The sequence below is a fragment of the Ochotona curzoniae genome, unplaced genomic scaffold (assembly GCF_017591425.1).
Source record: "Ochotona curzoniae isolate NIBS_2020 unplaced genomic scaffold, NIBS_Ocur_1.0 contig_908, whole genome shotgun sequence".
NCBI classification, from domain to species: domain Eukaryota; kingdom Metazoa; phylum Chordata; class Mammalia; order Lagomorpha; family Ochotonidae; genus Ochotona; species Ochotona curzoniae.
The window spans coordinates 14,877,723-14,904,362 of NW_024466607.1; the positions used below are offsets into that span (position 1 = coordinate 14,877,723).

The 26,640-nt window shown below is 52.5% G+C and overlaps 3 protein-coding genes across 8 annotated transcripts in view; 2 read left to right on the forward strand and 1 right to left on the reverse strand.

The window, feature by feature from the left end:
* The first annotated feature begins 351 nt into the window (after positions 1-351).
* Positions 352-21,486, forward strand: LOC121165673 (ATR interacting protein). 4 transcript variants are annotated; one of them, XM_040994396.1, is made up of 13 exons: positions 352-628; positions 2,729-2,856; positions 5,659-5,829; positions 9,342-9,460; positions 14,303-14,460; positions 15,379-15,477; positions 15,790-15,916; positions 16,108-16,794; positions 19,694-19,830; positions 19,950-20,041; positions 20,619-20,699; positions 20,820-21,072; positions 21,395-21,486. In XM_040994396.1, exons 1-13 carry the CDS (start codon positions 373-375, stop codon positions 21,460-21,462), a joined length of 2,376 nt encoding a protein of 791 aa, XP_040850330.1. In that variant the 5' UTR covers positions 352-372; the 3' UTR covers positions 21,463-21,486. The 4 variants fall into 4 exon arrangements, with proteins under 4 accessions (XP_040850330.1, XP_040850331.1, XP_040850332.1 ...); XM_040994397.1 differs by having other exon boundaries at positions 15,385-15,477; XM_040994398.1 differs by lacking the exon at positions 20,619-20,699 and having other exon boundaries at positions 15,385-15,477.
* An 891-nt stretch (positions 21,487-22,377) lies between these two features.
* Positions 22,378-23,352, forward strand: TREX1 (three prime repair exonuclease 1). Its single transcript, XM_040994412.1, has one exon. The coding sequence runs from the start codon at positions 22,378-22,380 to the stop codon at positions 23,311-23,313; it is 936 nt and encodes a 311-aa protein (XP_040850346.1). The 3' UTR covers positions 23,314-23,352.
* A 201-nt stretch (positions 23,353-23,553) lies between these two features.
* The window catches only part of SHISA5 (shisa family member 5), a 28,209-nt gene continuing 25,122 nt past the window's right edge, over positions 23,554-26,640 (reverse strand). For all 3 annotated transcript variants that reach the window (XM_040994413.1, XM_040994415.1, XM_040994414.1), the window contains exons 4-6: positions 24,952-25,067; positions 24,586-24,798; positions 23,554-24,441 (exon numbers count right to left, since the gene is read on the reverse strand). In XM_040994413.1, the coding sequence (XP_040850347.1) occupies positions 24,362-24,441; positions 24,586-24,798; positions 24,952-25,067 (409 nt within the window). In that variant the 3' untranslated portion in view covers positions 23,554-24,361. The remainder of the gene's footprint in view (positions 24,442-24,585; positions 24,799-24,951; positions 25,068-26,640) is intronic.

Here is a 26,640-nt window from a genome sequence, read left to right on the forward strand (position 1 = left end):
CCTGGCTAACCATCTGCCCCTTCATCTTGCCTGTAGGACACCCTGGGGCCACTTTTGAAACCACATTCCCCACCCCTTCTCCTCGGGGAACCGCGGATGCTAGGAGGGCAGCAAAGGCCTGAAGACCGGACCCGACAACGCCGGGTGAGCGGTGCGCTCTGCCCCATCCGCATCGGGGAGTTCCGCCAAGGGACCCCGGCTTGACCGCGCCGAGGGCGGCGCTCTCGGAACACGTCAGTGGTGCGCGCCGGCAGGCAGGCAGCTGATTGGCCCGCGGGGTCGGGGACGGCGCCGGGCAAGCTGAGGCGAGTGGCGGCGCGCGGGCAGTTGGGGCCGGCGGAGGCTGAGGCGTCCGGGGATCCCCCTGCAGGCATGGCCGGGGCGTCCGCGCCGGGCAGGAAGCGGAGCGGGCCCCCGGGCCCTCGCCCCGGCCCGCTGCCCATCCCTGGGCATCCCCCAAGCAAGCGCGCCCGCAGCTTCCCAGAGGCCGCCGCCGCCGCCGCCGCCCCGGACCCTGAAGACCCATTCGGCGAGCACGGAGACTTCACCGCCGACGACCTGGAGGAGCTGGACATCCTGGCGTCGCAGGCCCTGAGCCAGTGCCCGCCCGCGCCCCGGGAAGTGACCAGTGAGTGCCCTTCCCGGCCTCCTCCCGCAGGGCAGTGCAGCCCGCCGGGCCGCAGCTGCTGGGCGGTTGTGACTCCCGGACCCCTTCACCAGCCCCGTAACCTTTTGAAACCCCTGATTTAAGCAGCAGTTGATTTGGGAGAAGAAAGGTATCCGGAGTATCTTTTAAATATAGAAAGCTAGAGGGATAATGTTATTGTCTGAAAGGCCCCTTCGGTTCTGGAAAGGTTCTAAGCAGAAATCCCCTCCCCTCCCCCCCACACACTGGAAGCGTTTGCTGCACAGGTGGAAAACATTACACCTGATGAAAACCCTTATCCCCTTTAGCCTGGCCATGGGAGGGGCCCAGGAGCGGCAGCAGGTGGAAGAGATTTAATTCCGTTATTCAGCTGTGGTCTGTACCATGTGCCGCCAGCCTGGGGAATGAATGAAGGCTTGTAAGGGCGCCCAGAAAGGCTTTAAGATGATGTCTTGTGTCTGTACTTGTCTGCCAGGATGCTTAAACTCGGCAAGGTAATTTTCTGCAGTCTCCCACGCGCCGGGCGCACACATTCATGGGTGACCAGGTGTTTGCTGTGGCTGTGACTGTCCTCTGTCCTCCGCTTGCACTCCACCCCTCCTTGCTGCCCAGATCCTAGCCGCTCTTCTGCATCTGGCTCCAATTCCTCCCGTTGACACTGCTTCTGCCTGGCGCTGGCCGCCGCTCACTCCAAGTGCTGACTTGAATCTCACGTTCCCAGTGTTGACATCACACAGTAGTTGGGGCGGGGGGGAATCTTTCCAATCCCCAGGGCGGGCCAAGTCACACAGACACAGCGGACATCGCAGCTGGAAGTCTTTTTAATACTCCTATTGTGCCCCTCCTGGAGGAAAGATCTAAGTTTTGGTGTTTTGTTTTTTATTTGTTTTTACTGTAATGTCAGATTTACAAAGAAGGAAAGACAGAAGTGTCTTCCATCCTCTGGTTCACTTCCCAAGTGGCCACAATAGCCAGAGCTGAGCTGATCAGAAGCCAGGAGCTGCTTCTGTGTCTCCCACGCAGGTGCAGGGTCCCAAGGCTTTGAGCCATCCTCACTACCTTCCCAGGCCTCAAGCGGGGAGCTGGGAGGGAAGTGGAGCAGCTGGCACACGAATCAGCACCCATGAAAGGCAAGGATTCTAGGCCCTAGGCTACTGCACTGGGCCCGCGATCTCAGAGCTTACCATGCATGATGTGCTCTCCCCACCCCCGTTTTGCTACGGTCTGCCCCTCATTGAGTTCTTCCTGTCCCCTAATAGTACAGCGGTATTCTTCCTTAAAGCATTGAGTGTTCTTGATCTCCATTCTTTTGTGCCCTCATGGCTCCTCAAGGCTTCCTTATGGAAATATTCTCAGCATTCCAGTTAGGCCAGATCCCTATGCTAGAGCCTTTCCTCTGTGTGTAACCACTGTAGTTTCACATTTATTCAAGTGATGATTTTTTGAATGTCCTATAAAGCCCATGTCTCTGGGTCATCATGCCTGGCTTGTTGTAAGTGCTCCATGAACACAGTTTAGTAGTCGTCGGTCACGGTGCCCAGCCAGTGAGAGCCCCACAGCATCTTTGAGCCTACAGATGAAGCTCTTGAAATTGGGTTCAGGGTAGCCTTGTGCCTAAAGTCCTCAACTTGCATGCACAGGGATCCCATATGGGTGCTGACTCATGTCCCAGTGCCCTGTTTCCCATCCAACTCCCTGCTTGTGGCCTGGGAAAGCAGTCAAGGACAGCCCAAAGCCTTGGGACCCTGTACCCGCGCGGGAGACCTGGAGCCCAAGTGATTGGTTAGCCCAGCGGTTGGAAGAGCTTTTGCTCTGTTTCTCCTCTCTGTAAATGTGATTTGCTTTTCCAATAAAAATACATCTTTAAAAATAGAATGAAAGAAGTTGGGTTCGCAGTGCAGAGAGGGTGATAAGATCCACTATTTCATAAGTCTATGAATTGTGTTCTTAGGTTGGAAATGGTCTGTGTGTATTGCTTGTAGCTCTTTGCATTGCTTTCAAGAGTGATGCTTTTCAGTCTTTTCTGGGAAAAGTAAGATTATGTTAGGCCCTAAATTATATCTGGTAAATTTTTTTTAATAGGTATCCAGAAAGTCCCCAGATTGGATGGGCTGTCAAAAAATCCAGTGGGAAAAAACAGCGAAAGGGTACCTGTTGATAACTTCGAGTTAGAAGTACTTCAGGCACAATACAGAGAGCTTCAGGAAAAGGTAAGTGATTTTCTGTAGGTCATTTATTCACTTAAGCATCAGAAAACATTGTGCAATAAAACATAAAAAAGCTGCTTGTTTGTTTAAGATTTATTTTATTTTCATTACAAAGTCATATATAGAGAGGAGAGACAGAGTAAGATATTCTGTCCAATAATTCACTCAAGTGAGCTCAACGGCCAATGCTATGCCGATCCGAAGCCAGGAGCCAGGAACTTCTTCTGGGTATCCCACATGGGTGCAGGGTCCCAAAGCATTGGGCCGTCCTCTACTGCTTTCCCAGGCCACAAGCAGGGAGCTAGGTAGGAAGTGGAGTTGCTGGGATTAGAACTGGTGCCCATATGGGATCCCAGCATGTGCAAGGTGAGGACTTTAGCTTCTATGCTATCATGCCGGACCCATTCAGGTTTCTTAAAGCACTTTAGAGCAACGGAAAAAAAATGTTACAACTGTTTGGCACAAAATTTTATTTATTTTTAAAAGTTATTTTATTTTGATAATTGATTAGGACACAAAGGATCAAAGGCTATAGGAAAGTGGGTAAGACCATTGTTTCCACATTTTTTTCTGTATCTGGTGTGGGGAGGGACAAAGGGGAGGAACCCCACCCAACCTTCCACCCGTCCCAGGGTCCCCAACATAGGGCATGCTCCGGGGGCACTGCTCAAGCAGTTTTGATAGTCCAATAGTTCTGAATTACTGCCAATCTCATGATTCCATGCACGATAAAATCCAGAATCCACTGGCTGACATAATCCACCTTAGAGTCTCCATTTGCCCAGATTGTCACTGCCAACACATGGCTGGGGCAGATGATCGATGTTCTGTCCTCCAGAGGAAAGCCATCCTCTGCTGTGGTATCAGGTGTCCTCCGATACACAGGTTCCGATACACAGTCATGTCCTCCATGTGCACCTGGATATGTCGTCCACTGTAACGTCTGAGCCTCTGAGGAGGCTCAGCTTTGACACGTGGACTTCCTTGTCAGACCATGGAACCTGCACTTCTCTTCATGGTTAGGGTTCTGAGATCAGCAGTTCAGTTGGAGGGATCCCCAAAGAAACTTCGTCTGAGGTGATCCCAGACCTGATTTTTATGTGTGGCACAGAATTTTAAGTGACTGCTTGGGATGCCTGCATTCTGTATCAGGAATGTTTGGTTCGAATCCTGGCTGTGCTTCTGAGTCCCACTTTCCGTTAAGGAACACCCCTGGGAGGTGAAAGATGATGGCTCAAAGGCTTGGGTCCCTGGTTGGGTTCCGAGACCCCAGCCTCATTCTGGCTCATCTCTGGGTGGTTGCAGACCTTTTGGAGAAAACCAGCAGGTAGAATATCATTCACCTCTTCTAATAAAAGATTAAAATAATTTTTAGAAAGAAGAGAAACATTGTATACTAAACTCAAGAGATAATTATAGGACTAAGATACATTCATGATATGTTTAAAGAGTTAGTTATTGGTCCTAAAGCTGTGTTGTGAAATTTATTCACTTTATATAAATAAATATATTTATATGTATATAACACTGACAGAGACAGAAAAATGCCTGCCATTCGCTCATTCACTCCCTGGCTGTCTGCAGTAATCAGTACTAGGCTAGGCTGAAACCAGGAACTCCACCTGGGACTCCCACAGGGCTTAGGCCATTATCTGTTATGTCTAGTGGTCATTAACAGGAACTGGCTCAGAAATGTGGAAGTTCTAGGAGCTTGAACAGTCACTCCATTATGGGATATGGGGATCCTAAGTGCCAGCTTACCCTGCTGTGCCATCATATCCACCCCAATACTTTTTAAATTTTGAAAGGCAGAGACACATTGATCTCCCATCAATCCACTCGTTCATTCCCCAGATGCTTGAGACACCCAAAGTTTAGCCAGGCTGAAGCCAGACGACAGGAGCTCATTCCAGGCCTCCCGCATGGGTGGCAGGGATCCAAGTACCTGCCCACCACCTGCTGTCTCCCAGGGCACATGTTCTCCAGGAAGCTGCAGTCAGAAGAGAGCCAGTGGAGAACTGGCATCCGGCATGGGACGCAGTCACCCCAGGCAGTACTGTAACCACTATGCCACATCACTTCCCTTCTCCTCGCTGTTGCATTTTTGTGTGAAGGACCTGAGATCATAGTGGTTGCTATTTTCATTAACAGTTTCTCAAGAAAGCAGACTTTCTTCTTATGACTGTGTGTAGATCTCTAAGCAAACAAGGAACATAATGTGGAGTTTTAGTTCTGTGAGTGCTCAGTTAAATGCCTATTAGGCTTAAAGGATGTGAGTGACAAGGACCTGCTGAAGACGGCTTGCTGAGTGAGCAGGCCGAGCACACTGGTGACGTCTGATTGATAATGTATATGTTTTGAACACTTACTGGCCTGTGGACATGTTTTCCTACACTTTTTTCTTTAAAGATTTATTTATTATTTTTGTTGGAAAGGCATTTACACAGAAAAGTCTTCATCCATTGGTTCACTCCCCAAGTGACTGTAGCAGCCAGAGCTGAGCTGATCAGAAGCCAGGAGCCTGGAGCCTTTTCCAGGTCTCTCACTTGGGTGCAGGGTCCCAAGGCTTTGGGCATCCTCTACTGCCTTCCCAGGCCACAAGCAGGGAGCTGGATGGGAAGTGGAGTAGCCAGGATTAGAGCTGGTGCCCATATGGGATCCTGGCACATGCAAGACAAGGATTTCAGCCACTAGGCTACCACACTGGGCACTCTGCTACACTTTATCACCCCAGCTGTAGATTGAAATAGAATATAAGCCATTTTCCTTTATAAGCTTTTCACACCATTAATTTGACACTTACAGCTGAAGGCAATGGAGGAAAAAGTCCTCCTGAAGAATGGAGAGATTAAGATTCTGCGGGACTCGCTGCAGCAGACAGAATGCACTTTGGAGGAGCAGAGGAGATCACACTTCCTACTGGAGCAAGAGAAAGCCCAAGCACTCAGTGACAAAGAGAAAGAATTCTCCAGAAAGGTAGGCCGGAGCAGTTCGTTTGGTGTGTTAGGGGCAGTGGCTGGGCCTACTTGCTTCCTTTGGGAGCAGTAGCTAGTGTTGCCCATGCTTGCCTGGGGAGAGTCCAGCAGGCGCTGCTGTGCGTCTGCTCTGAGCCAGTTCCGTGCAGCTTCTCTCCCAGGGTGCACAGGTGTGTGGATGAAATCCTGTTCTGTGGTAGTTGGTTTTGGCAAAAGTCAGTCACAAGTTTAGAACGTCTAGAAGCAGGTAAACTGGGGCTCTTGTAACAGATTCTAAACCTAATTGGCCTTTAGGCCAAAAGGTTTTATATTGGCATTCCATACCAAGCCTGGGTACAACCTGCATTATTATTATTTTTTTTAAAGATTTATTTTTATTATTTTTTCATTGGAAAGGCGGATATACAGAGAGGAGAGACAGAGAGGAAGATCTTCCATCCGATGATTCACTCCCCAAGTGAGCGCAACGGCCGATGCTATGCCGGTCCGAAGCCAGGAGCCTCTTCTGGGTCTCCCACGCGGGTGCAGGGTCCCAAAGCTTTGGGCCATCCTCGACTGCTTTCCTGGGCCACAAGCAGGGAGCTGGAAGGGGAGCAGGGCTGCTGGGATAGAACTGGCGCCCATATGAGATCCTGGGCATGCAAGGCGAGGACCTTAACCACTGCGCCACCACGCCAGGCCCACAACCTGTATTATTAAACCTTGCCAGGACATTCTAGATTATTCTCTACACTCTAGATAGGCTCTGTCCTACTGTTCACTGGGCTCTTACTTCCTAATTCCAGGGCCAAGTTAAGATATGCTCTGCCTCCTCTCAGGTTGAAAATTCTGAGGGAGGCTCTGATTAGTCCAACTTGCATCAGGTGCTTGTCCTGGACCAGTTGATGTCGCCAGAGAGATACTGGAGAACATGGAGAGGTTGGGAGGTGGTTGTTTCTCAGTGAGAGGGGGATGCTGTCCTGGGAGAAAATTCCTCGGATCCCAGTGCAGCACAGCGCTTCCGATGTTGCATCCCCCGTACAGCACTGATGGCAGCGGCCGACTTTCCACCTAAGTGCTTCAGAGAGATGACTTAAGCCACATGCCTCATTTCCCGTACCTGTCGCAGAAAATGATAGGGTTTATTGGGAGGCTCCCGTACTACTTGTGTGTGATACACTGCCTGGTGTGGAATGGGAGTGTGTTTAGGGAACCATGGTGGCTTCTACTGGCTGTGGACCCTGGGGTTTTGGTAAAACCATTCCAGATTCTCTACCTGGTGGTGGTGGTGTGTTTTTTTGTTTTTTGTTTTTTAAAGATTGGGGGCCAACATGATGGCTCAACAGGCTAATCCTAGACTTGCAAGTGTTGGCATCCATCCAGTTCTGTTGCTCCACTTTCTCCATGCTTATAGCCTGAGAAAGCAGCAAAGGATAGCGCAAGTCCTTAGGACCCTGCTTGGGAGACCTGAAGAGGCTCCTGGCTTCAGATCCACTCCACTCTGTTGTGGCCATTTGGGGAGTGAACCAACAGGTGGAAGATCTTTCTCTCTCCTTCTTCCTGTGTAACTCTGCCTTTCCAATCAAAATAAATACATTTCTTAAAGATTTATTTTTTATTGGAAAGTCAGATATGCAGAGAGGAAAATCTTCTGTCTGTTGATTTCACTCCCCAAGCTGCCACGATGGCCAGAGCTGTGCTGATCCGAAGCCAGGAGTGGAGCCACGAGCTTCTTCCAGGTCTCCCATGTGGGTGCAGGGTCCCAAGGCTCTGGGCCATCCTCTACTGCCTTCCCAGGCCAGAAGCAGGGAGCTGGATGGGAAAAGGGGCCACAGGAATATGTACTGGTGCCCATGTGGGATCCTGGCACATGCAAGGCAAAGGCTTTAGCCACTAGGCTACAGCACTGGGCCCCCAAATAAATAATTTTTTTAAAGTAAATACATTTTTACAAGAAAAAAAAATATTACTGCTTGAAAGGCAGACTTACAGAGAAAGAGGTGAGTGAGAGAGACTGATCTTCCATACATTTGTTCGTTCCCCAAATGACTGTAATTGCTTGGGGGTGGGTCAGGAAACCAGGAGCCAGGAGCTTCTTCTAAAGTCTCCCACCAGGTGCAGGGCCTACACACTTGGGACACCTTTTGCTGCTTTCACAAGCACATTTGTGTTTCTAGTTAACCAAAGCTGTCCCAGAAATGATTTGGCAGCTCGGGGGTCCTTATTCACTAGCTGGTGCTGCCCGGTGAGCTGGCGGAAGGAGGGGAGCAGCCCCATCAGCCGCGTTCAGGGGTTTTAAGGCAGTGATCATCTAGTCAGCTAAGAGAGCCCTGGTGCATGATACGAATCCTTCAGTCAGCCCAGCCTACGTCAGTGCACAATACAAATGATCCAGCTACTGTGTGAAAAACAAGCACCCAGTCAGTTTAAGCATCATTCAGTTTAAACTCTAGTCAGTAAGAGCTGCATCCATTTAGTAGCAAACAACTCAACCAGGCAAACAGGTCCTCTCAATTCTGTGTGCAGAAACCAATTAGGGGCAATCAGCTGTAAAAGAAAAGCAGGACCTCATCCTGGAATGAGAGATTTTCTTGCAGTGTGTACTCTCATTCCCCTTTTGGGACTTTTCCAAGAACCCAATATTACAGACACCACTCAGAAACCTATCAGGAGAGCCCAGCATGATAGCCTAGCGCCTAACATCCTTACCTTGCACGTGCCAGGATCCCGTATGAGAGTTGGTTCATGTCCTGGTGGCCCATTTCCCATCCATCTCCCTGCCTGTGGCCTGGGAAAGCAGTCAAGGACGGCCCAAAGCTTTGGAACCTTGCACCCGAGTGGAAGACCTGGACGAAGTTCCAGGCTCCTGGCTTCAGATCAGCGAAGTTCCGGCTATTGTGGCCACTTAGGGAGTGAATGAGTAAATCAGTGGACAGAAGTTCTTCCCCTCTGTCTCTTTTCTGTATATCTGACTTTCCAATAAAATTAAATCTTAAGAAAAGAAAAGAAAAACCAGGAGATCCAGTCTTATGTCACTTTTTTTTTTTTTTTTTAATCTGGGTTGTCACAATTAGCGACCTGGGTTGGAGGAAGAAAAGCTGGCCCTGAACTAACACCCACATAGGATGCTGGTGCTGTCAGCAGCAGCTTAACCCACTACATCAGAACACTGGCTGCCTCTGACCAGGCTGTCAAGAAGACCTGGAATTGTCCACTACTGTCATCATGGAAAAACTCTCATCTTGTTGCTGAGATGTGGTACCTTGCCACCCTGGGTGTTTCACATTCATTCCACTGTATCCCCCTGGTCAGCTGAAGTTCAGAGTGGCCAAGCAAGTGGTGGTGGTAGTACGTAACCCACACAGATGCCGCGTGCTACCTTTGAGGAGAAAGGCCAGTGTTTGGATGTTTTAGAACATTTGTAGCATGGACTTTGATGCACATTTTTCTCTTACAAGCTTGAGATTTTGAGATCCCAAGATATTTTAGAATATCTGGCTGGGCCTATACAGATACCTTTTTCTTTGACTTCAGCTCCAGTCATTACAGTCTGAGCTCCAGTTTAAAGACGCCGAGATGAACGAACTAAGGACCAAACTTCAGAGCAGCGAACGGTCACACAGACTGGCGGCTCCCCCCACAGGCCATGTCAGGTAATGATGGCTGGAGACACTGCAGTGTTGTTAAGTTCAGCAGAAATTCTTTTTATTTTTGATGATGATTACATAGTTGATCAGGGTGGGAAGGGTCAAGGATCAGGGATCGTGGGCGAAACCATTGTTTACACATTTTCTCTTCTTCCTGTATCTAGGCAACGGGGGTGGATACGAGGGGTACAGCCTCCAAACCCCCTCAGTACCCGGGCATGGGAAACAGCCACCCGATGTCATCCCAGGGTCCCCGCTGTAGAGCATTTTCCGAGGTTCTGCTCGAGTGGTTTCGATAGTTCTTAAATTCAGCAGAAATTCTACATAACAGAATCTGGCTGGTCCCAAGCGAGAGCCGCTCCCTCTGTCATCTGGGGAGAGATCTTCTCTCCTGAGGTAGTCACAGGTGGATGAGGCGTCTCCACATGAGATCCATACCCTGCAAGTCTTTCACAGTGCCTTGGAAACTGTGAAAAAGGTTGGAAAGGTGATCTTCAAATTTTGGTGGTAACCCATCTTAATTTTTAGGTAATTTTAACAGGGTATTTCAGTCTTAGTTACTTGGAATACTTTTTCTCATTTGCTGCCCTAAGATTTTCATCTAGCATTCATCTCAGCATTCCTGGCCTCTGGGTCACTCCCCAAGTGCCTGAAAAGCCAAGACTGTTGCGTACCAAAGCCAGAAGCCCAGCACGCCATTAGAATCTTTCGATATGGGTGAATCCAGAAGCTAAATGGGCACAGTGATGTAGGATGTCTGCCCTTCTCAAGTGGCATCTTAGCCCACTATACCACTGCCCCTTGTCTGCTGCCTTTGCTCCTAATGGGCAGAGCGTGAAATGGTACTCTTGTTTTGTGTAGTTAGGAGAAGACAGTCAAAGCATCCATGTTCACTCTTCAAGTAGCAGTGATAGCAAGGCTTTGACATTGTATGGTCAAATCAGAGCGTCTCTAACAAAGACATAGGCATGCTGGGAGCAGACATTCTGCCCAGCTGCTGTGATGCTGTATCCCACATTGGAGTACTTGGGTTCAGTTTCCCATTCTGGATCCTAACTCTGGTTCTGCTAATAGAACCTTGAGAAGCAGCGATGATGACTCAAGTATTTGGGAGACCTGGACTGTTTGCCCAGTTCCCACCTTTGATCCAGCACAACCCTGGCTGCTGCAGTGCCCCGGAAGTAAATCAGCAAATGAGAACCCTCCCTGTTTTTCCTTCCCTTCGTGTTTTTCCCTCCCTCCATCTCCTGTTCACTATCATTGTGTATAAAAGGCAAAGCCACCACCATCTAATATAGGTGGACGATCTGAAGCCAGGAGCCAGGAACTTCCTCCAGGTCTCCCACTCGGGTGCAGGGTCCCAAGGCTTTGGGCCGTCCTTGACTGCTTTCCCAGGCCACAAGCAGGGAGCTGGATGGGAAGTGGAGCTGCTGGGATTAGAACCAGTACCCTTATAGGATCCTGGCGCATTCAAGGCGAGGACTTTAGCCGCTAGGCCACCATGCCGGGCCCAGCTGCTTCACTGCTAATCCAACTCCAATAATGTGCCTGGGAAAGCAGCGGAGGAGGACCCAAATAATTAGGTTCCAGCACCCAAGTGTGAGACATATAAGAAACTGCTAGCTTCTGTCTCTGGACTGGGCCAGCTTGGGCTGTTGTGAACACTTGGGAAGCGAACCAGTAGCTAGAAGATATCTCTCTCCCTCTTCCCTCTTCATGTAGTTCTGCCTTTCCAATAAAAAATAAATAAATAAATATATATATATACACATATATATACACATATATGCATATATGTATACATATATACACACACACATATATATAAAGATTTATTGAAAAGGCAGGTCAGGGGCCCGGCGCGGTGGCGCAGTGGTTAAGGTCCTCGCCTTGCACGCCCGGGATCCCATATGGGCGCCGGTTCTAATCCCGGCAGCCCCGCTTCCCTTTCAGCTCCCTGCCTGTGGCCCGGGAAAGCAGTTGAGGACGGCCCAAAGCTTTGGGACCCTGCACCCGAGTGGGAGACCCGGAAGAGGCTCCTGGCTTCGGATCGGCATAGTATCGGCCTGTTGCGCTCACTTGGGGAGTGAATCATCGGACGGAAGATCTTCCTCTCTCTCTCTCCTCTCTGTATATCCACCTTTCCAATGAAAAAATAATAAAAATAAATCTTTAAAAAAAAAAAAAAAGAAAAGGCAGGTCAGATTTACAGAGAGAAGGAGAGACAGAAAATATCTTTTTCTAAGATGTATTTATTTTATTGGAAAGTCAGATTTACTGAGAGAAGGAGATCTTCCACCCACTGGTTCACTCTCCAAGTGGCTGCAATAGCCGGAGCTGAGCTGATCTGAAGCCAGGAGCCAGCAGCTTCTTCAGATCTTTAATGGGTTGTTTCCCAAGGCTTTGGGCCATCTTTGACTGCTTTCCCAGGCCACAAGCAGGGAGAGCAAGAAGGGAAGTGAAACAGGCAGGAAATGAGCCAGCGCCCATATGGAATCTCAGCACTTGAATGCAAGGACTTTAGCTACTAGACTACCATGCCAGGTTCAGAGAAAGATCTTTCCTTTACTGGTTCACTCCCCAAATGGCCACAACAGCTGGAGATGAGATGATCCCGAGCCAGACGCTTCTTCGGATCTCACATGTGGGCGCAGGGTCCCAAGGCTTTAGGCCATGCTCCGCTGCTTTCCCAGCCTACAAGCAGGGAGCTGGATGGAAAGTGGAACAGCTGGGACACCAGCCAGTGCCTATATAGGATCCTAATGCTTTTAAGGGGGGAGGATTAGCCAGTTGAGCTGTTATACTACACCCTCAGGTAGCAGTTTAACCTGCACCACAATTCTAGACTCTCATTCCTTGACTATTAAAACATAGGTTATTCTATGCCAGTATAATCTACCACCTGTAACATCAGAATCTCGTGTGAGTGCTGTCAGTTTTAGTCCTAGCTGCATCATGTCCAGTGCAATTCCCTGTTAACAATCTGGAAAATCTGCAGAAGATAATCCAAGTACTTGGGCCCTCCACATGAGAGACCTAGCTGGAGTTGTAGAGCACTGGCTTCCACCGGGCTCAGCCTCAGCCGTTGTAGCCATTTGGGACGCGAGCCAGTGGATGGAAGATCTCTGTTCCTCCTCCTTTGTCTTTCAAATAAATAAAGTAAATCCTTAAGACTTTTCAAAATTAAATGAATCATTAAAGATTAAGTTTTTTTGATGGGACTGGAAATGGTAAAGGAATTATGGCCAGTTATTTTGGAATTGGAAAAATATGGAATCGAGACTGTGTTATTGGATCAAAAGGCCTTGAATTTGGCACTGCTACCTTGACAAAAAAAAAAAAAAGAGATATATAATAAGACCTTAGGTGGTAGGTGTTTGGCTTAGTGGTTAAGACACTGGCTGGGATACCTGCATTCCATGTTGGAGGACCTGGGTTCAGGCCTGGCTCTGCTTCAGTTCCAGCTTCTTGCTGGTGACCGTTCTCAGAAGTAGCAGGTGATAGCTCAGGCAGTTGGGTCAACTCCCAACAGATATGCCTGGAAAAGCAGTAGAAGATGCCCACACGGACCCCTGCTGCTCAGGTGGGAGATGTGGATGAAACTCCTGGCCCAGATGCAGCTGTGGCAGCAATTTGGGGAGTGAGCCATCAGATGGAAAATCTCCCATTTTCTCTTCTTCTCTGTAACTCTGCCTTTCATAAAACTAGTAAAAAATTTATGGGCCCGGCGCGGTGGCGCAGTGGTTAAGGTCGCCTTGCATGCCCGGGATCCCATATGAGTGCCAATTCTAATCCCAGCAGCCCCACTTCCCATCCAGCTCCCTGCCTGTAGCCTGGGAAAGCAGTCCCCAAAGCTTTGGGACCCTGCACCCGCATGGGAGACCCGGAAAAGGCTCCTGGCACAAGTGGTTAAGGTCCTCACCTTGCACGCCTGGGATCCCATATGGGCACCGGTTCTATCCCGGCAGCCCCGCTTCCCTTCCAGCTCCCTGCCTGTGGCCCGGGAAAGCAGTCGAGGACGGCCCAAGGCTTTGGGACCCTGCACCCGTGTGGGAGACCCGGAAGAGTCTCTCCTGGCTTCGGATCGGCATAGCACTGGCCGTTGCGCTCACTTGGGGAGTGAATCATCGGACGAAAGATCTTCCTCTCTGTCTCTCCTCTCTGTATATCCGCCTTTCCAATAAAAAAAAAAAAAAAATCTTAAAAAAAAAAAAAAGAACTAGCACCCATATGGGATCCTAGCACATTCAAGGCAGGGACTTTAGCTGCTAGGCTATTGCGCTAGGCCCAGTATTTGTATTGAAAAGGCAAATCAAGAAAATTTAAAACAAACAAAAAAAATAGAGAAAAAAAAAAGGATAGGATTTATGGGGATGAGGAGAGAGAGAGAGAAAACCCTTCTGTCTGCTGACTCACTCCCCAAGTGGCTAGAATGATCAGAGCTTAACTGATCTGAAGCCAGCAGCTTCCTCTGGGTCTCCCACATGGGTGCCAGGGTCTCAAGGTTTTGGGCTGTCGTCTACTGTGTTCTCAGGTTATAAGCATGGAATTGGATGGAAAGTGGAGCACCTGGGACTAGAACTGGTGCCCATAAGGGATACTGGCTCTTGCAAGGTGAGGATTTAGCCATTGCTCCATTGTGTCGGGCCCAAAAATAGTAAATCTTCTTAGGAAGAAAAATTTCTCTGTGTAGAGATAGGGACAAACTGTGTGTGCAAGAATCAGAGTGCCTTTGGTTCTAGTACCCAGATGTGGAAGATTTTAATTTGTGAGAGGATTTTATAACCGGGTATTTTAAATGGCTTTAAAGAATTGCTACTCTAACTTCATACAATTAACTTTTTCCAGTCCTAGGAAAAACCCTTCTGTGGTTATTAAACAAGAAGTGTGTTCTCCACAATTTGGAAAAACATCTTTCCCTACAAAGGAGTCTTTTAGTGCTAACGTGGCCGTTCTCCACCCGTGCCAGACAGATCCCGGACACAAGGCTCTGCGGGGCAGAGAGGGTGAGTCCTGTGAGCCGTGTGCCGCTGTGTGACAGACCAGCCCGGCTTGTGGCTTTAGACGACAGTGGCTACTTGTTGGTTCCCAGTTTGTGCGCCAGCAGTGCCGACAGCAAGGGGCGGCTTGTTTCTATAGGGGCTGCAGTCAATGGCAGGTTGTATGAGTCTGGAAACCATGTCTTAGTGCTCACTCATGGGGCTGGCAGTGTGACAGTTTTCCATATAGATCTCTCTTGGGACTTCTGGGGGCCCTAACCTGGCAGCTGCCTCCTCTAGTGTTGGCAAACCCACATGGAGCCAGCTAGAAGCTCATTTATTTATTTAAGCTCTTTTTATGGCCTCGCCCCCAGAAGTCACATAGAATCACTTCTGCCACACTGTTAAAACAGCTCAACTGATTCTGGGCCACGTTCAAGGGAAGAGAAGCTAGGTTACTCCTCTCGAGGGAAAGTGCGTCCGAGAGTTTGCAGGTATATTCTGAAAGCGTCGCCTCAGCTTGCATTGGCCATGCCAGAAATACCGCTTGTGTGCAGGGATGTGCCTGCCGTTCCTAGTCTAGCTCTGGGTTGGTACATCAGGCTCTGCTTTCCAGGGATAACCCAGCACTAGGAGGTCCTCCCTCTCACACTGCTCTGCTGATGGATTGTAGCCTGGGCGTACACTGACCCTTGTCTGCCTCCTTAAATCACTGCCCTGTGCAGGCCACTTTATCAGAGCCCAGCTACTGAAGGGACAGCGTAGGGTAAGCAGCATACCGAGGAGTCTCAATCGCACTTTACATAGGAAGATGAAAGGTGCGGGAGATCTTGAACTGCTTGGCCTTTGATTTTGATCACAGTGGGTATAAAACAACCTGTTATATCTAAAGTGTCTGACAGGCCTGTGCTTTTGTGATTATGTTTTGATTCACTTTTTATTCAGTTTCAGATAAGACCCACAGTATGAGAAATGAACCTGTAAGGGAAGAAGTGGCCCAGCAAACTGTTCTGGACAGCTGGATACAGAGACCAAGCCCTCCAGGTAACAGAATTCCTGCTTCTGCTGGTGCTTGTACATCTGACTGTTGTATGCAGAGTGGAAGCGCCCGGGGACTTGCCAGGACTCCAAGAAGCAGTGCCCTGAGCAGGCTTCCCAGAGTGCGGGAAGCTGAACAGTTCATGAGATGGAAAGCCCAGAGCCTTCTGCACCCACAGGCATCTTCGCAGTGGGGGTGGGCGGGCTTAGTTGTGGCTTGGAGAGAGCTGGCACCCAGGGAAAGCTCACCTATTCCTGTGATGCCACAGAAAAGGCCTCACATGGCAGAACCTCCCAGCATTGCTTTGTCTTCTGTAGGTTCCATTTTGATAAACCTGCTCCTGAAGCAGCCCTTGGTCCCAGGGTGCTCGCTCAGTCTTTGTCACCTTCTGAGCAATTGTGCAGAGGGTCCTGTTGGTCCCCTCTTGCAGCCAGCAGGCCACAGGTAAGCATGAGACTTGGGCAAATCTTGTTTGGGAGGGAATTTCTAGAAAGCAAGTCTCTTTCTCAGCCTGTTCTAGCCAAGCAGGTCTGTAGGATGAGCAGGGAGGTTGGAGAGCTTGGCAGGCAGGCTGCTGGGGGGCCTTGGCTTTACCTCCGCCCCATACTTAGCTGTTTTCTTCTGTTTGTTGCCAGTGCCTTGGCTGGGATTTCTGGCTCCAGGATAATGGGCTCTCGTGATGGGTCACCTTCCCTCTCAGCCCTGCGAGAAGCACAGAGCCTGGCGCTCACTGGACTGAATCTGGTTGCCAGGAATGAAGGTTCCTGTGATGGATACCCAGCAGACAAAGGCAGAAGGACCTTCCCACTTGGCCAGCTTCCTGGAGCCATACATCTCCTGCCCCTTGTACAATTCTTCGTTGGCTGGCACTGCCAGGCTCTGCAGGATTTGGCAGCGGCTAAGAGAAGTGGAGGCCCTGGGAACTCCCCGACACATGCACATGGCATGAGCTCCAGGGTGGAGGCCAGCCCTGAAGACACCGTTTGCTACCTGGAAGGCTTCTCTGTGGCTTCACTTTGTGTTCTTCAGCACCTGGTGTGTCACAGCGGGGCAGTTGTCTGCATGTTACTGTCAGGAGTCGGGGCAGACCCTGCTGCTGGGGAAGGAAGCGGGGCCCCAGGGCCTGGACACAGCCATGGTGTTGCAGCCTCAGCCTCCAGGGCAGCTGCTGCTGACCAAGGACAGCATCCACTACTGAAGATGCTTCTTGACCTGCTAGCACTCTCCTCCTCCACAGGTCACCTCCAAATGGCTGTCCTAAGTCAGTGCCTTAAGGTTTTCGTGAAATTAGCTGAGAATGCTGCTTCTCATTTCTTGCCCAGGTACAAAGCAGCATGTTGGTTGTAACTCTGCGGGTCTTCCCTGAGCTGGTAGTCTAACCTGTGACCCTTGTACTTGGCTCACAAGTTGACATATCTATACCACTCAGTTTGAACACATGTGCAGGGAGCTCTGAGGCTAGGAAGTGGTTTATTTGGCCTGAATGGTTCCAAACAAGTAAGCCAAAGGCACAAGTGACAGAGGAAGCAGCTATCCACTGGAAATGTGTCCTGTCCAGGACCAAGGCTGAGCCAGGAGGCCTGACATGTGGGTCAGGCAAACGCCATGGTCAAGGCTGCTGGGGTTTCCAAGGGAGCAGACTGACCTTGCTGGAACTGTTACCTTTGCTCACCTCCAGTACAAGTCTCAGGCTGCTTGTGCAGTTGATTTGCTTTATCTGAAAGGCAGAGTTACAGCAGGGAGAGAGATTTTTGTCTTTCCTCAACTGGTTCATTTCCCAAATAGCACTGGGCCAGGTTGAAACCAGGATCCTCCTGGATCTCGCGTGAGTGCAAGGGCCCAAGGACCTGGGCTGTCCTCTGCTGCATTCCCAAGTGCATTATCAGGGACCTAGATCAGGACTCAGCTAGTGCCCATATGGGATGCCAGAATTGATCGGGGCAGCTTTACCGCTAGATCACGGTGCCAGCCCTGCTTGATCTTCCCAAGAATTGCGGAAGTGGTAGTGTAGTGAACCTACCTTATGAACGCTGCTGCCAGAAAGTTCTAACTTGGGATTGCAAAGTACCAAGATGGGGAAGAACCGTAAGTGCCATCCAGCCCCTTCTCAGCATGGTTCCAAGAAGCTGGACACTTCTTCCAGCTCAGCATCTTGGACTCCATCCGAGTATTTCTGGGTTGGCCTGGTCCATTCACCACCTGTGCTCAGAACTGGACACGGCAATGTAGTAGTGTGTGTGTGTTGAGTGTGGTGAAGGGCAGAGCCATCACTTGAGTGGCTGGGAGCAGGTTTCATGTTTGCTGAGTGAGTCCCAGAAGCTGTGCTTCTCCCAGGTCTCTTGGTACAGTCCCTGTTATTGCATTCCTGTTGCTCTTGGAGTATTCAAGACGTGGCTCCTGAGATGTTTACTCCTGGTGACACAGGTATCTGCCATTCACTCACTCATGTGACATGGCCCTGGCCATGTGCCCTCACAGTGAGCACAGCTGGCTCGTGTGTTTGGCGATGACCCCTATGTAGAGGCAGGAAACCCTGGCAGACAACCTACAGGCAGCCTGCTGGCCAGCTTGTCTCCGTGATCTCCTCCCTCATGGGCACCCCCTCCCACCCAGCATTTCTCAGTTCCTCACCCCACTAGGACACAGCTCCTGTTTGACTTTGGGGTAAAGGCAGGTGTGGGTGTGCTGCACAGAGGGGTGTGCAGCAGTGGCCAGGGGGCCTGCTCCCAGTCCACTGTGTGTCCTCACTTGCCCAGGCTTGAAAGCGAGCATCCCTGCCTTCTTCCTCATGGCCACTCAAGTCCTCTCAGTCTGGCCAGGGGCTTTGAGCATACAGGTCTCCCCAGCTTCCACCATTTTCTGTGTTGAGGTTGTACATCAAGTTAAGTTATGATGCTATCGTGAATAACTTAGGGCCCAGCATAGTAACATAGTAGTCAAGTCCTCATCTACCATGCACTGGGATCCCATATGGGTCCTGGTTCATATCCTGGCAACTGCATTTCCCTTCCAGCTCCATTTGTGGCCTGGGAAAGCAGTAGAGGATGGCCCAAGCCTTAGTACCCTGCACCTACATGGGAGACCCGGAAAAGGCTCCTAGTTCCTGACTTCAGCCCAGCTCAGCTCTGGCATTTGTGGCCACTTGGGGAGTAAACCAGCAAATCGAAAGTCTTTTCTCTGTCTCTCCTGTAAATCTGACTTTCCAATAGATCTTTTAAATTTTTTTACATATAAAAAAAACCTTGGAAACCTCAGTGTTTTATGTGAGGGAGGTTGTTTTCATTAAGGATTGACAGAATTAATTTGAGGGACATAGTGTGAGAGGGAAAGATCTTCCATCCCATATACCCACAGTAGCCACATGTGGACCAGGCAGGAACTCCACCCTGCTCTCCCACATATACACAGGCCATCTTTCATGGCTGCGGTCCAGGAGCATCAGCTAGGAGCAGGATCAGCAGAGTCGCTGAGACTCCATCAGGTGCACCCTGTATAGGTTTCCTGTGTTGTACTGGGGGCTTCGCCCACTGTGCCACAGTGCTGACTAGTCTTGGGTGGATTTTTCTTGCAGGTTCTTTCAGGGGGCTTAGTGAACCTCAGTAACCTGACAGTGTAACTAGGGGCCATTCTGCTTAAATTCCACCTTGCTACAAAGTCCCACACCATGACTAAGGGCTGAGCAGGATTCAGTCTGAAATGAGCAGGGTTCGTCCGTATAGTGAGCCCTTCCTGTCTAGTGACATGCTGAGGGATCATCCTCACCTCCGCACAGGCGCCTGCAGGTGTGGGAGGGCACACACGGTAGCCAGTGTTGCAGATGAACTCCCCAGCACCAGGTCAGTCCTCCACACGCTCCCCTGGGCCGTGTGCGTTGGTCAGGACCTGGCCCCTGGTACTCTCTTTGCCCAGAGTCCCTCAGTGGTAAGGGGAGCAGAGGCAGGAAAGCAGCAGGGAGCTGGATGAGGCCCAGAAGTCTCCCTCTTCTAGGAGATGGCCTTGGTCATCTGTTGCCATGCCACGGGGCCCCTCCAGTGACAGTCATTACCCACAGGGTTAAGCAAATTCCACAGCACGTAGGCAATGCTCAGGCCAGCATTGGAACCCAGTTCTGGCTAAGTAGAGTCTACTGCCATGCCTATATTTCCTTTTCCCTTTGGAGAACAGTGGGCATGGATTTGGGATCAGGGTTGGAGAATGCTTATTCCTAGGCCCATCTTTTAGGTTCCAGTGTGTGTTGCGGGTGCTGCCACAAAGCCTCAGCCCAGACACACCCCTGCCCTGCATGCTGCTGACCGTCCGCCTGCTTGCGCTCCTGGTGGATGACGATACACTGGCCCCGCGACTCTGTTCCCACTCGGGTAAAGCCATGTGGGGATGGACCCATGACTGCTGGCGGTGGAGGTGGGTAGGATGAGGCAGCATGGCCTCTGCGGAGGGTGTACGAGCTGCAGGTGACAAGGTGGCGTGTCCTTTGCAGAAGACTGCCTCCTGCTGCTGCTCTATACGTACATCACGTCAAGGCCTGACCCCACGGCCTCCAACTCTCAGTGGCTTCAGCTGGAACAAGAGGTAAATACTCCAGACACCTTTGGAAACCGTCTGGCCCCATCTCCATTTGAATGACAACTGCGTTGCAGCAGCCAGGATTGAGCCTGGTCAAGGCCAAGAGCCAGGAACTCGGGGTCTCCCACATGGATGGTAGCAACTAAGTACCTGGGCAGTCAGCTGCCTCCCAGGCACGTTAGCAGCAAGCTGGACTGGAGGTGAATAGGTGGGACCAAAACTAGGCACGCCCATGGATATAGAGTATCCCTTAGCACAATATCCACCCTCGGATTTTTCTGTCTTCCTTTGTCTAGGGGGAAATGGTGCATTGGTTTGTTTTGTAAACAGCAGTTTGTCAGACTGCTGGAAACACTGCTTTGGCAGGTGGGAGGTTGCTGCAGCACACAGGTGCTGTATGACTGGCGGAGTTCCCTGCAAGTCAGGCCTGGCCTAGAGGCAGCCGGGCTGAGACAGGCGCCAAAGCTGAATCTGGCCTGGAAGGCCTCACATGACCATGCATTGAACCCAAAGGGGCACCCAGAGTTCTTGTAGGGGTATCTTGAGGAAACCCCTGTTGTGACCGGGGTCTTGTTCTCTCCAGGCCGTGTGGCTTCTGGCTAAACTTGGTGTGCAGAGCCTTTCTCCTCCAGTCACTGGGTCCGACTGCCAGTGCAGTGTGGAGGTGAGTGGCCAGGGACAGGTGGGGACAGATGACAAGGTAGCTCAGCCTGTGGGTGAGGTGGTCCTGCACAGCATGCCCCTCTGAAGGTGCCAGGCTGAGCAGGTGGTGCCCCTTGCCCAGGTGGTCCGAGCCCTCACAGTGATGCTGCATAGACAGTGGCTGACACTGCGGAGAGCAGGGGCCGTGCCCATGACCACACAGCAGAGGCGGACAGTGCGCTGCCTGAGGGACACGGTGCTGCTGTTGCACAGCCTGTCACAGAAGGACAAGCTCTTCACCATGCACTGCGTGGAGGTCCTGCACCAGTACGACCAAGTGATGCCAGGGGTCAGCACACTGATCCGGGGGCTCCCTGATGTGACAGACTGCGAAGGTGAGCAGATATTATGCCTCCTTTCCCCCACCATGGCCTTTTCCAGCCTGGGGGGCATTTTCATAGTCTTCTTGCATTAGTTCTTGGTATATGGGGCTGGTCTTTGCTCATATCTGTTGAGTTAGCACAGCAGAGCCATGGTTTTTCTAGAACTGTCCATGTCAGAATTGCCTCTGTCAGCTGTGCTGCATGCAGTAGCTGAGGGAGCAATACCTGGATGTGGAAGGGACTAGTTGGTTCCCATGGGTGTTGGGGGAAGGGTGTGCTTCCCCCAGTTCCAGGCCCCTCTGGGGCTCACCTAGTCTTCTCCATCTTGGCCCAGACGCAGCCCTGGATGACCTCTGCGTGACAGAGACCGAGCTGGAAGACCACGAGGCAGACTGCAGTTGAGGCCCGTCAGGCCACAGGGTGGCGCAACTTCCACTGCTTGCCTCCGCTGATTAAAAGCGGGGACTGCAGTTCCTGCTGTGAACACACCAGCCTTGTTTCCGGTCTGTTCTGTTGGGTGGCATGGGAGGGATGCAGCTCCGCTGGGGTCCACCCCCTGGCTGCAGAGGGATCCTGTCCCTTTGGTAACTAATCAGCTTTGAGCAGAGCCCTGCCCTGCCTGTGGAATTGTCCTGAGTCATCGCTTTGGGCCGGGGCCAGGGGAAGGAGGTGCCCTCAGCCTTCCTCATTCAGGAAGGCCTGGGAAAGGCTGAGAAGAGCCGGAACAGGCTGCCCGTGGCAGGTGATGCCCGGAACCAGCCTGGTCCCTGCCCTTCCAAGTGGGCTCTGGCTGGCCCAAGGGCCTGGTGCATTCATGCCAGCCAGCAGACCCTTAGGAAAGCCTTTGGAGTTCCTGGGGCAAGAGGGGTGTTAGGCAGAGAGGGAGGAGAAAGGCGGGCAAGGAGAGGAGAGGCGGGGCCAGCTCTAAGTTTCACTTCTTGTCACTGCTGAAGCAGCAGCCCAGCCCCAGTGTGTGGTGTGTGGCCCGGCCCAGCTGCTGCTGCTCTGCTGCTGTTCCGGTAAGTGAGGGGCCCCAGGGCAAGAGAAAGAAGCCACGGGTCATTCCAATTTTAGTGTATGTGCTGCCGAAGCAAGCACAAGGGAAGCCATGGGTACGCCCTTCCCAGACCAGGTGGGCACTTGGGGAGGGGTCAAGCCCAGAGGGATAGTGTGCTGGTCCAAGAAAGGAAACCATGGCACCCTCTCTAGCTTCTGTAAGAATGGGCCCTGGAGCTCAAGCACATTGCCCGCTGGTGGAGGGGAGGCCCAAGGTGTGCTGGTACTCACCCACAACCCTTGCTCCGCAGCAGGTACCCCATGATGGGCTCGCAGACCCCACCCCCAGAGCTTGTACAGACCCTTATCTTCTTGGACCTGGAGGCCACTGGACTGCCCTTCTCCCAGCCCAAGATCACAGAGCTGTGCCTGCTTGCTGTCCACAGATGTGCCCTGGAGAGCCCTTCCACTTCCCAGAGTCCAGTGCCCCCCCCACCCCGAGTGGTGGACAAGCTCTCCCTATGTGTGGCCCCGGGAAAGGCCTGTAGCCCCACAGCCAGCAAGATCACAGGCTTGAGCACAGCCGTGCTGCAAGCGCATGGGCGTCAGCCCTTCGACGACAGCCTGGCCAGCCTGCTCCTGGCTTTCCTGCGGCGCCAGCCAGCGCCCTGGTGCCTCGTGGCACACAATGGTGACGGCTATGACTTTCCCCTGCTGCAGGCAGAGCTGGCCATGCTGGGCTGTGCCAGCATCCTGGACAGAGCCTTCTGTGTGGACAGTATGGCTGCCCTCAAGGCCCTAGAACAAGCTGAGAGCCCCTCGGCGCACAGCCCCAGGAAGAGCTACAGCCTGGGCAACATCTACACACGCCTGTACGGGCAGGAGCCACCAGACTCCCACACAGCTGAGGGTGACGTCCTGGCCCTGCTCAGTATCTGCCAGTGGAGGCCCCAGGCTCTGCTCCGCTGGGTGGATGCTCACGCCAGACCCTTCAGCACTGTCAAGCCCATGTATGAGGCCACTGCTTCGAGGACCAGCCCGCGGCCATCTGCTAGAACAACCATGACACGCCTACATGCCGCCAAGAACACCAGTGCCAGCCCCAGCAGGAGTAAGAAGTCCACAGCTCTTCCTACACCCAAGGACCCTGGAGACCTGCCCAGAGGTGAGCTGCTGGCCTCCCTGGGCCTGCTGGCTTTCTTGACCTTGGCAGTAGCCACACTGTATGAACTGTTCCTGGCCCCACAGGGGCAGTAGGCCAAGGGAGACAAAATAAAGAGCCCCTTACCATGGCAACATTGAGCATCATGCCTTGCAGGCAGCTGGGCCTCTGCCCACACTCAGGAACCCGGGGAGGGAGCGGTCTTTGATCCTCCTGCAGGGGAGATTGAAGTGCAGATAGATCCCTACCACAAGTAAAGAAGACAGGAGTCCCATACTGGGCCGAATGCCCCGTTCCAACCAGCTGCTGAGGCTCTGAAGAAAGGAGGCAACAGCTCCAAATGTCTGTTTATTACAAACAGGTGCAGACCCTAAACTCTCGAATATATCAAACAGATCCAAAACAAAGCCTGACCTGGTGAAACTATTCCAAGGGCGCGACAGCCAGGGCCCTCGCTCCCACTGCTGGCCCAGGCACCCCTGCTGCCAGGGTAAGCAGGGGGCAGGAGCCAGTCACTTGGGGGATGCTGGCACTTTCGGAGATCAGACTTTCAGTCAGGTTCCCTCCAGGGCCCTGGGGGTTTCCACCTCATGTCCATAGTTACGTAATGTAAAACAAAATAGAAACTGTCCAGAGGGAAAGAACACAGCAGGGAGGAGACCCAAGTGTACTGGCGGATAGAGGCCAGGCTGCTCATGTATGGAAGGGACTGAGCAGGAAACCAGCCCTGGGGGCCGTCAGAACATGTCACCTGGTGGCACTCGCAGGAGGCACTGACATCAGGAGCTGCCCGGCGCAGCACAGGCTCAAGGAAACAATGCAGTGTCTGCCCAAAGGACCTAGAGCCCCGAGCCAGGCACCACACACCTGCCTGCGTCACAGCCGCAACCCTGCAAAAAGCACCTGAGCCGCGGGGAGGACCAGGGGAGAGTGCACACCTGGTTCTCAGAATGTGGCTTCAGAGTTTAGGGAGCAAAATTTCAAGTGAGGAAAAGAATGAAGCTTGGTCCCTGCTGATGAGAGAATTGCTCCCCACCTCGTCAGCCCCGTGTGTAGCCAGGACACGCACCGTGTGCAGCGCAGCAGAGCACCATGCCTGCACGCCACTCACACCAGGATAGTCACGGGGCAGCTGGGGCCAGCTCAGGGGGCTGCCTTCGGGGAATCCGTATAGGCTGGGTTGTAGGGTGGCTGGCTGGCAACATACGGCATGGCTGCACCTCCTGAAACAGAGAGGAGCTGGTTGGCTGCTGTGGGCAGCACCAGGTGGGCTGGCAAGAGGCAGCAGTGGTCTACCCCTTGAGTACATGTATCTGGGGACATGTACTCAAAGGCATAGGTAGGGTCAACCCAGCAAGGGCACTCACCAGCCAGTGTCTCGTGGTAAGCAGGTGGGCCCATGGGCTGGGCTGGGTAGGGCGGTGGGTACTGCATCGGATAGGGGGCTCCTGGTATCCCTGGCTGTGAAGGCATGGAGGGGTAGCCCTGGTACGTCGGTCCAGGATAGCTGGGTGGCGCACTTGGAGGCTGAGGGTAGGGGGCGTGCACCACCGTGGTAGATGTGGTGGTGGTCACAACCGCTGCACAGAAAAGCCATGTCAGGACCCCATCCATCTCCCTCCCTCCCCAGGTCTTGCTACCCCCACCCCTCCGGTTTCAAAGCAGGGCGCTGACCAGCTCCCCTTGCCCACCCAGGAGCCCACGGTGGGGCAGGGGCTGGTGGGCATGCTTACGGCGTGGCCGGCGGCACATCTTGTACAAGCAGCAACAGGAACAGGTGAAGCAGACGATGATGGTGACCACGGAGAGCACAAAGATGGTCAGGCCGACGGCCACAGTTGCTCCAAACCTGCCCGGGAGCCAGTGCTGAGCCAGGGCCGCCCACCCCGCCCTGGGGCCAGGCGCCCGGCCTCACCCCTTCCCAGGAGCCAGCGCCTCACTGAAGGTCAGACACGCTGGGTAATGTACAGGGTGCAAGCTTCAACCTATTGGGGCCCCAATTACCTAGTGGGTAAAATGGCACTGGGAGACCACATTTGGCACTTAGCCCAGGTCTGCCCCTTGTGCACCCCTAAGGAGCAGGAAAGATTTCCTCAGTCCTCTGCCATAACCTCTTGCCCTCAGCAGCAGATGGCTTCTGGAAGATTCCATAAACCAAGCAGGCACTGTGGGGCTCAGCCATGAACCCTTGACAGTGAGACAACCAAGCCTTAGCCTCTAGGAACCCAGCACAAGAGACAAGTGTCTGGTCTATAGGGGGGGCAGGGGTGGACAGATAGGCAGTGTCCCTGCATGCCTGTTCAGCCCAGAGCAGGCTGCTGGCCCCTGAGTCCCCAACGGCACATCAGGCATTCACAGCTGGCAGGGCCCCTGCCACTGGGGAGGAGGAAAAGCAGAGAAACGAGACCGCTCCCCTTCTCCCCCTGGCCAGAAGGGCAGGCCTGGGTCTAGGACAGCCCCCCAGGCAAGAGGGACCCTTCATTACTCTTCCATTCATCAGAGGGAAGGCGAGTGCTTGGCCACCACAGCCAGCGTCTCCAGGAGTAAGCCTTGGCCCCACCTGCTCCCACCCCACTGCCCAGAACAGACTAAGGGACAAGCCCTTGACACTCCAGGCTTCCAGCCAGCAGCCAGTGAGCAGCTCAGTCCAGGCCCCAGGACAGCAGCAAGGCCACCAGAGGCAGGAAGTGGGTTGAAGACATGCGCTGCCCACAATGGGCACAGTGCCATCTTTGACAGAAGGGCATTCAAGCTCACCCCATGTCAGCCTCTGCCGCTGGTGCCCAGGGACCTCCTGCACCCCAGGACTGCCCCTTCTTCCATCACAGGCTACTCAGTCAGTCTCCACCCGTTTAGGGGAAACTGAAACCAACCCTCTTCCTCCCCCCCTTCCTCCCAGCCCTGACGTCAGCAGCAGGCAGCACCCTCTTAAAGACACAGCTTGGCCAGAGGAGGCAGCCAGAGGAGGGCACTCCCAGGAGCCCCAGCCGCCTCAGCTGCCTTGCAGCCAGGCCTGCCCAGGCCTATCCAGCCACTCCCTCTGCCCGGCAGGCAGAGTTGGGCCCTTCAGCTCCCTGCCTCCACCCACCTGGCAAGCCTCCAGCCACGGGGGCCTCAGGTACAGCCCCATCCCCTTGGCCTCTCAGCTCTTCCTCTAGCACCAGCGCATGCTCCCCGGCCCCTAGTCTGACTCACCCAGAAGATGCCACTGTCCTCCCACTCCCACCCTAATGCCTTCTGGAGCTCCTGTAGGAATTTGCCTGCTAAACTCCACATTGTTTAATACTTCCATTACAGCTGACAATCAAAGAAGAAAAGAGAACCCTGCCTTTGGCCTCATCAGACTGTAAAACTTTCAACAAAGAAAATATAAACTTTTCATTAAAACTGCAGCCACCACACCCTACTAGGCCCAGCAGCCT

Bases quoted from the DNA above. Each gene is read 5' to 3' on its own strand.
- LOC121165673 (XM_040994395.1), top strand. From the start codon at position 373: ATGGCCGGGGCGTCCGCGCCGGGCAGGAAGCGGAGCGGGCCCCCGGGC. The intron at 629-2,728 runs GTGAGTGCCCTT...TTTTTTTAATAG, and splicing joins CGCGCCCCGGGAAGTGACCA to GTATCCAGAAAGTCCCCAGA. The intron at 15,917-16,107 runs GTAAGCATGAGA...GTTTGTTGCCAG, and splicing joins TTGCAGCCAGCAGGCCACAG to TGCCTTGGCTGGGATTTCTG.
- TREX1 (XM_040994412.1), top strand. From the start codon at position 22,378: ATGATGGGCTCGCAGACCCCACCCCCAGAGCTTGTACAGACCCTTATC.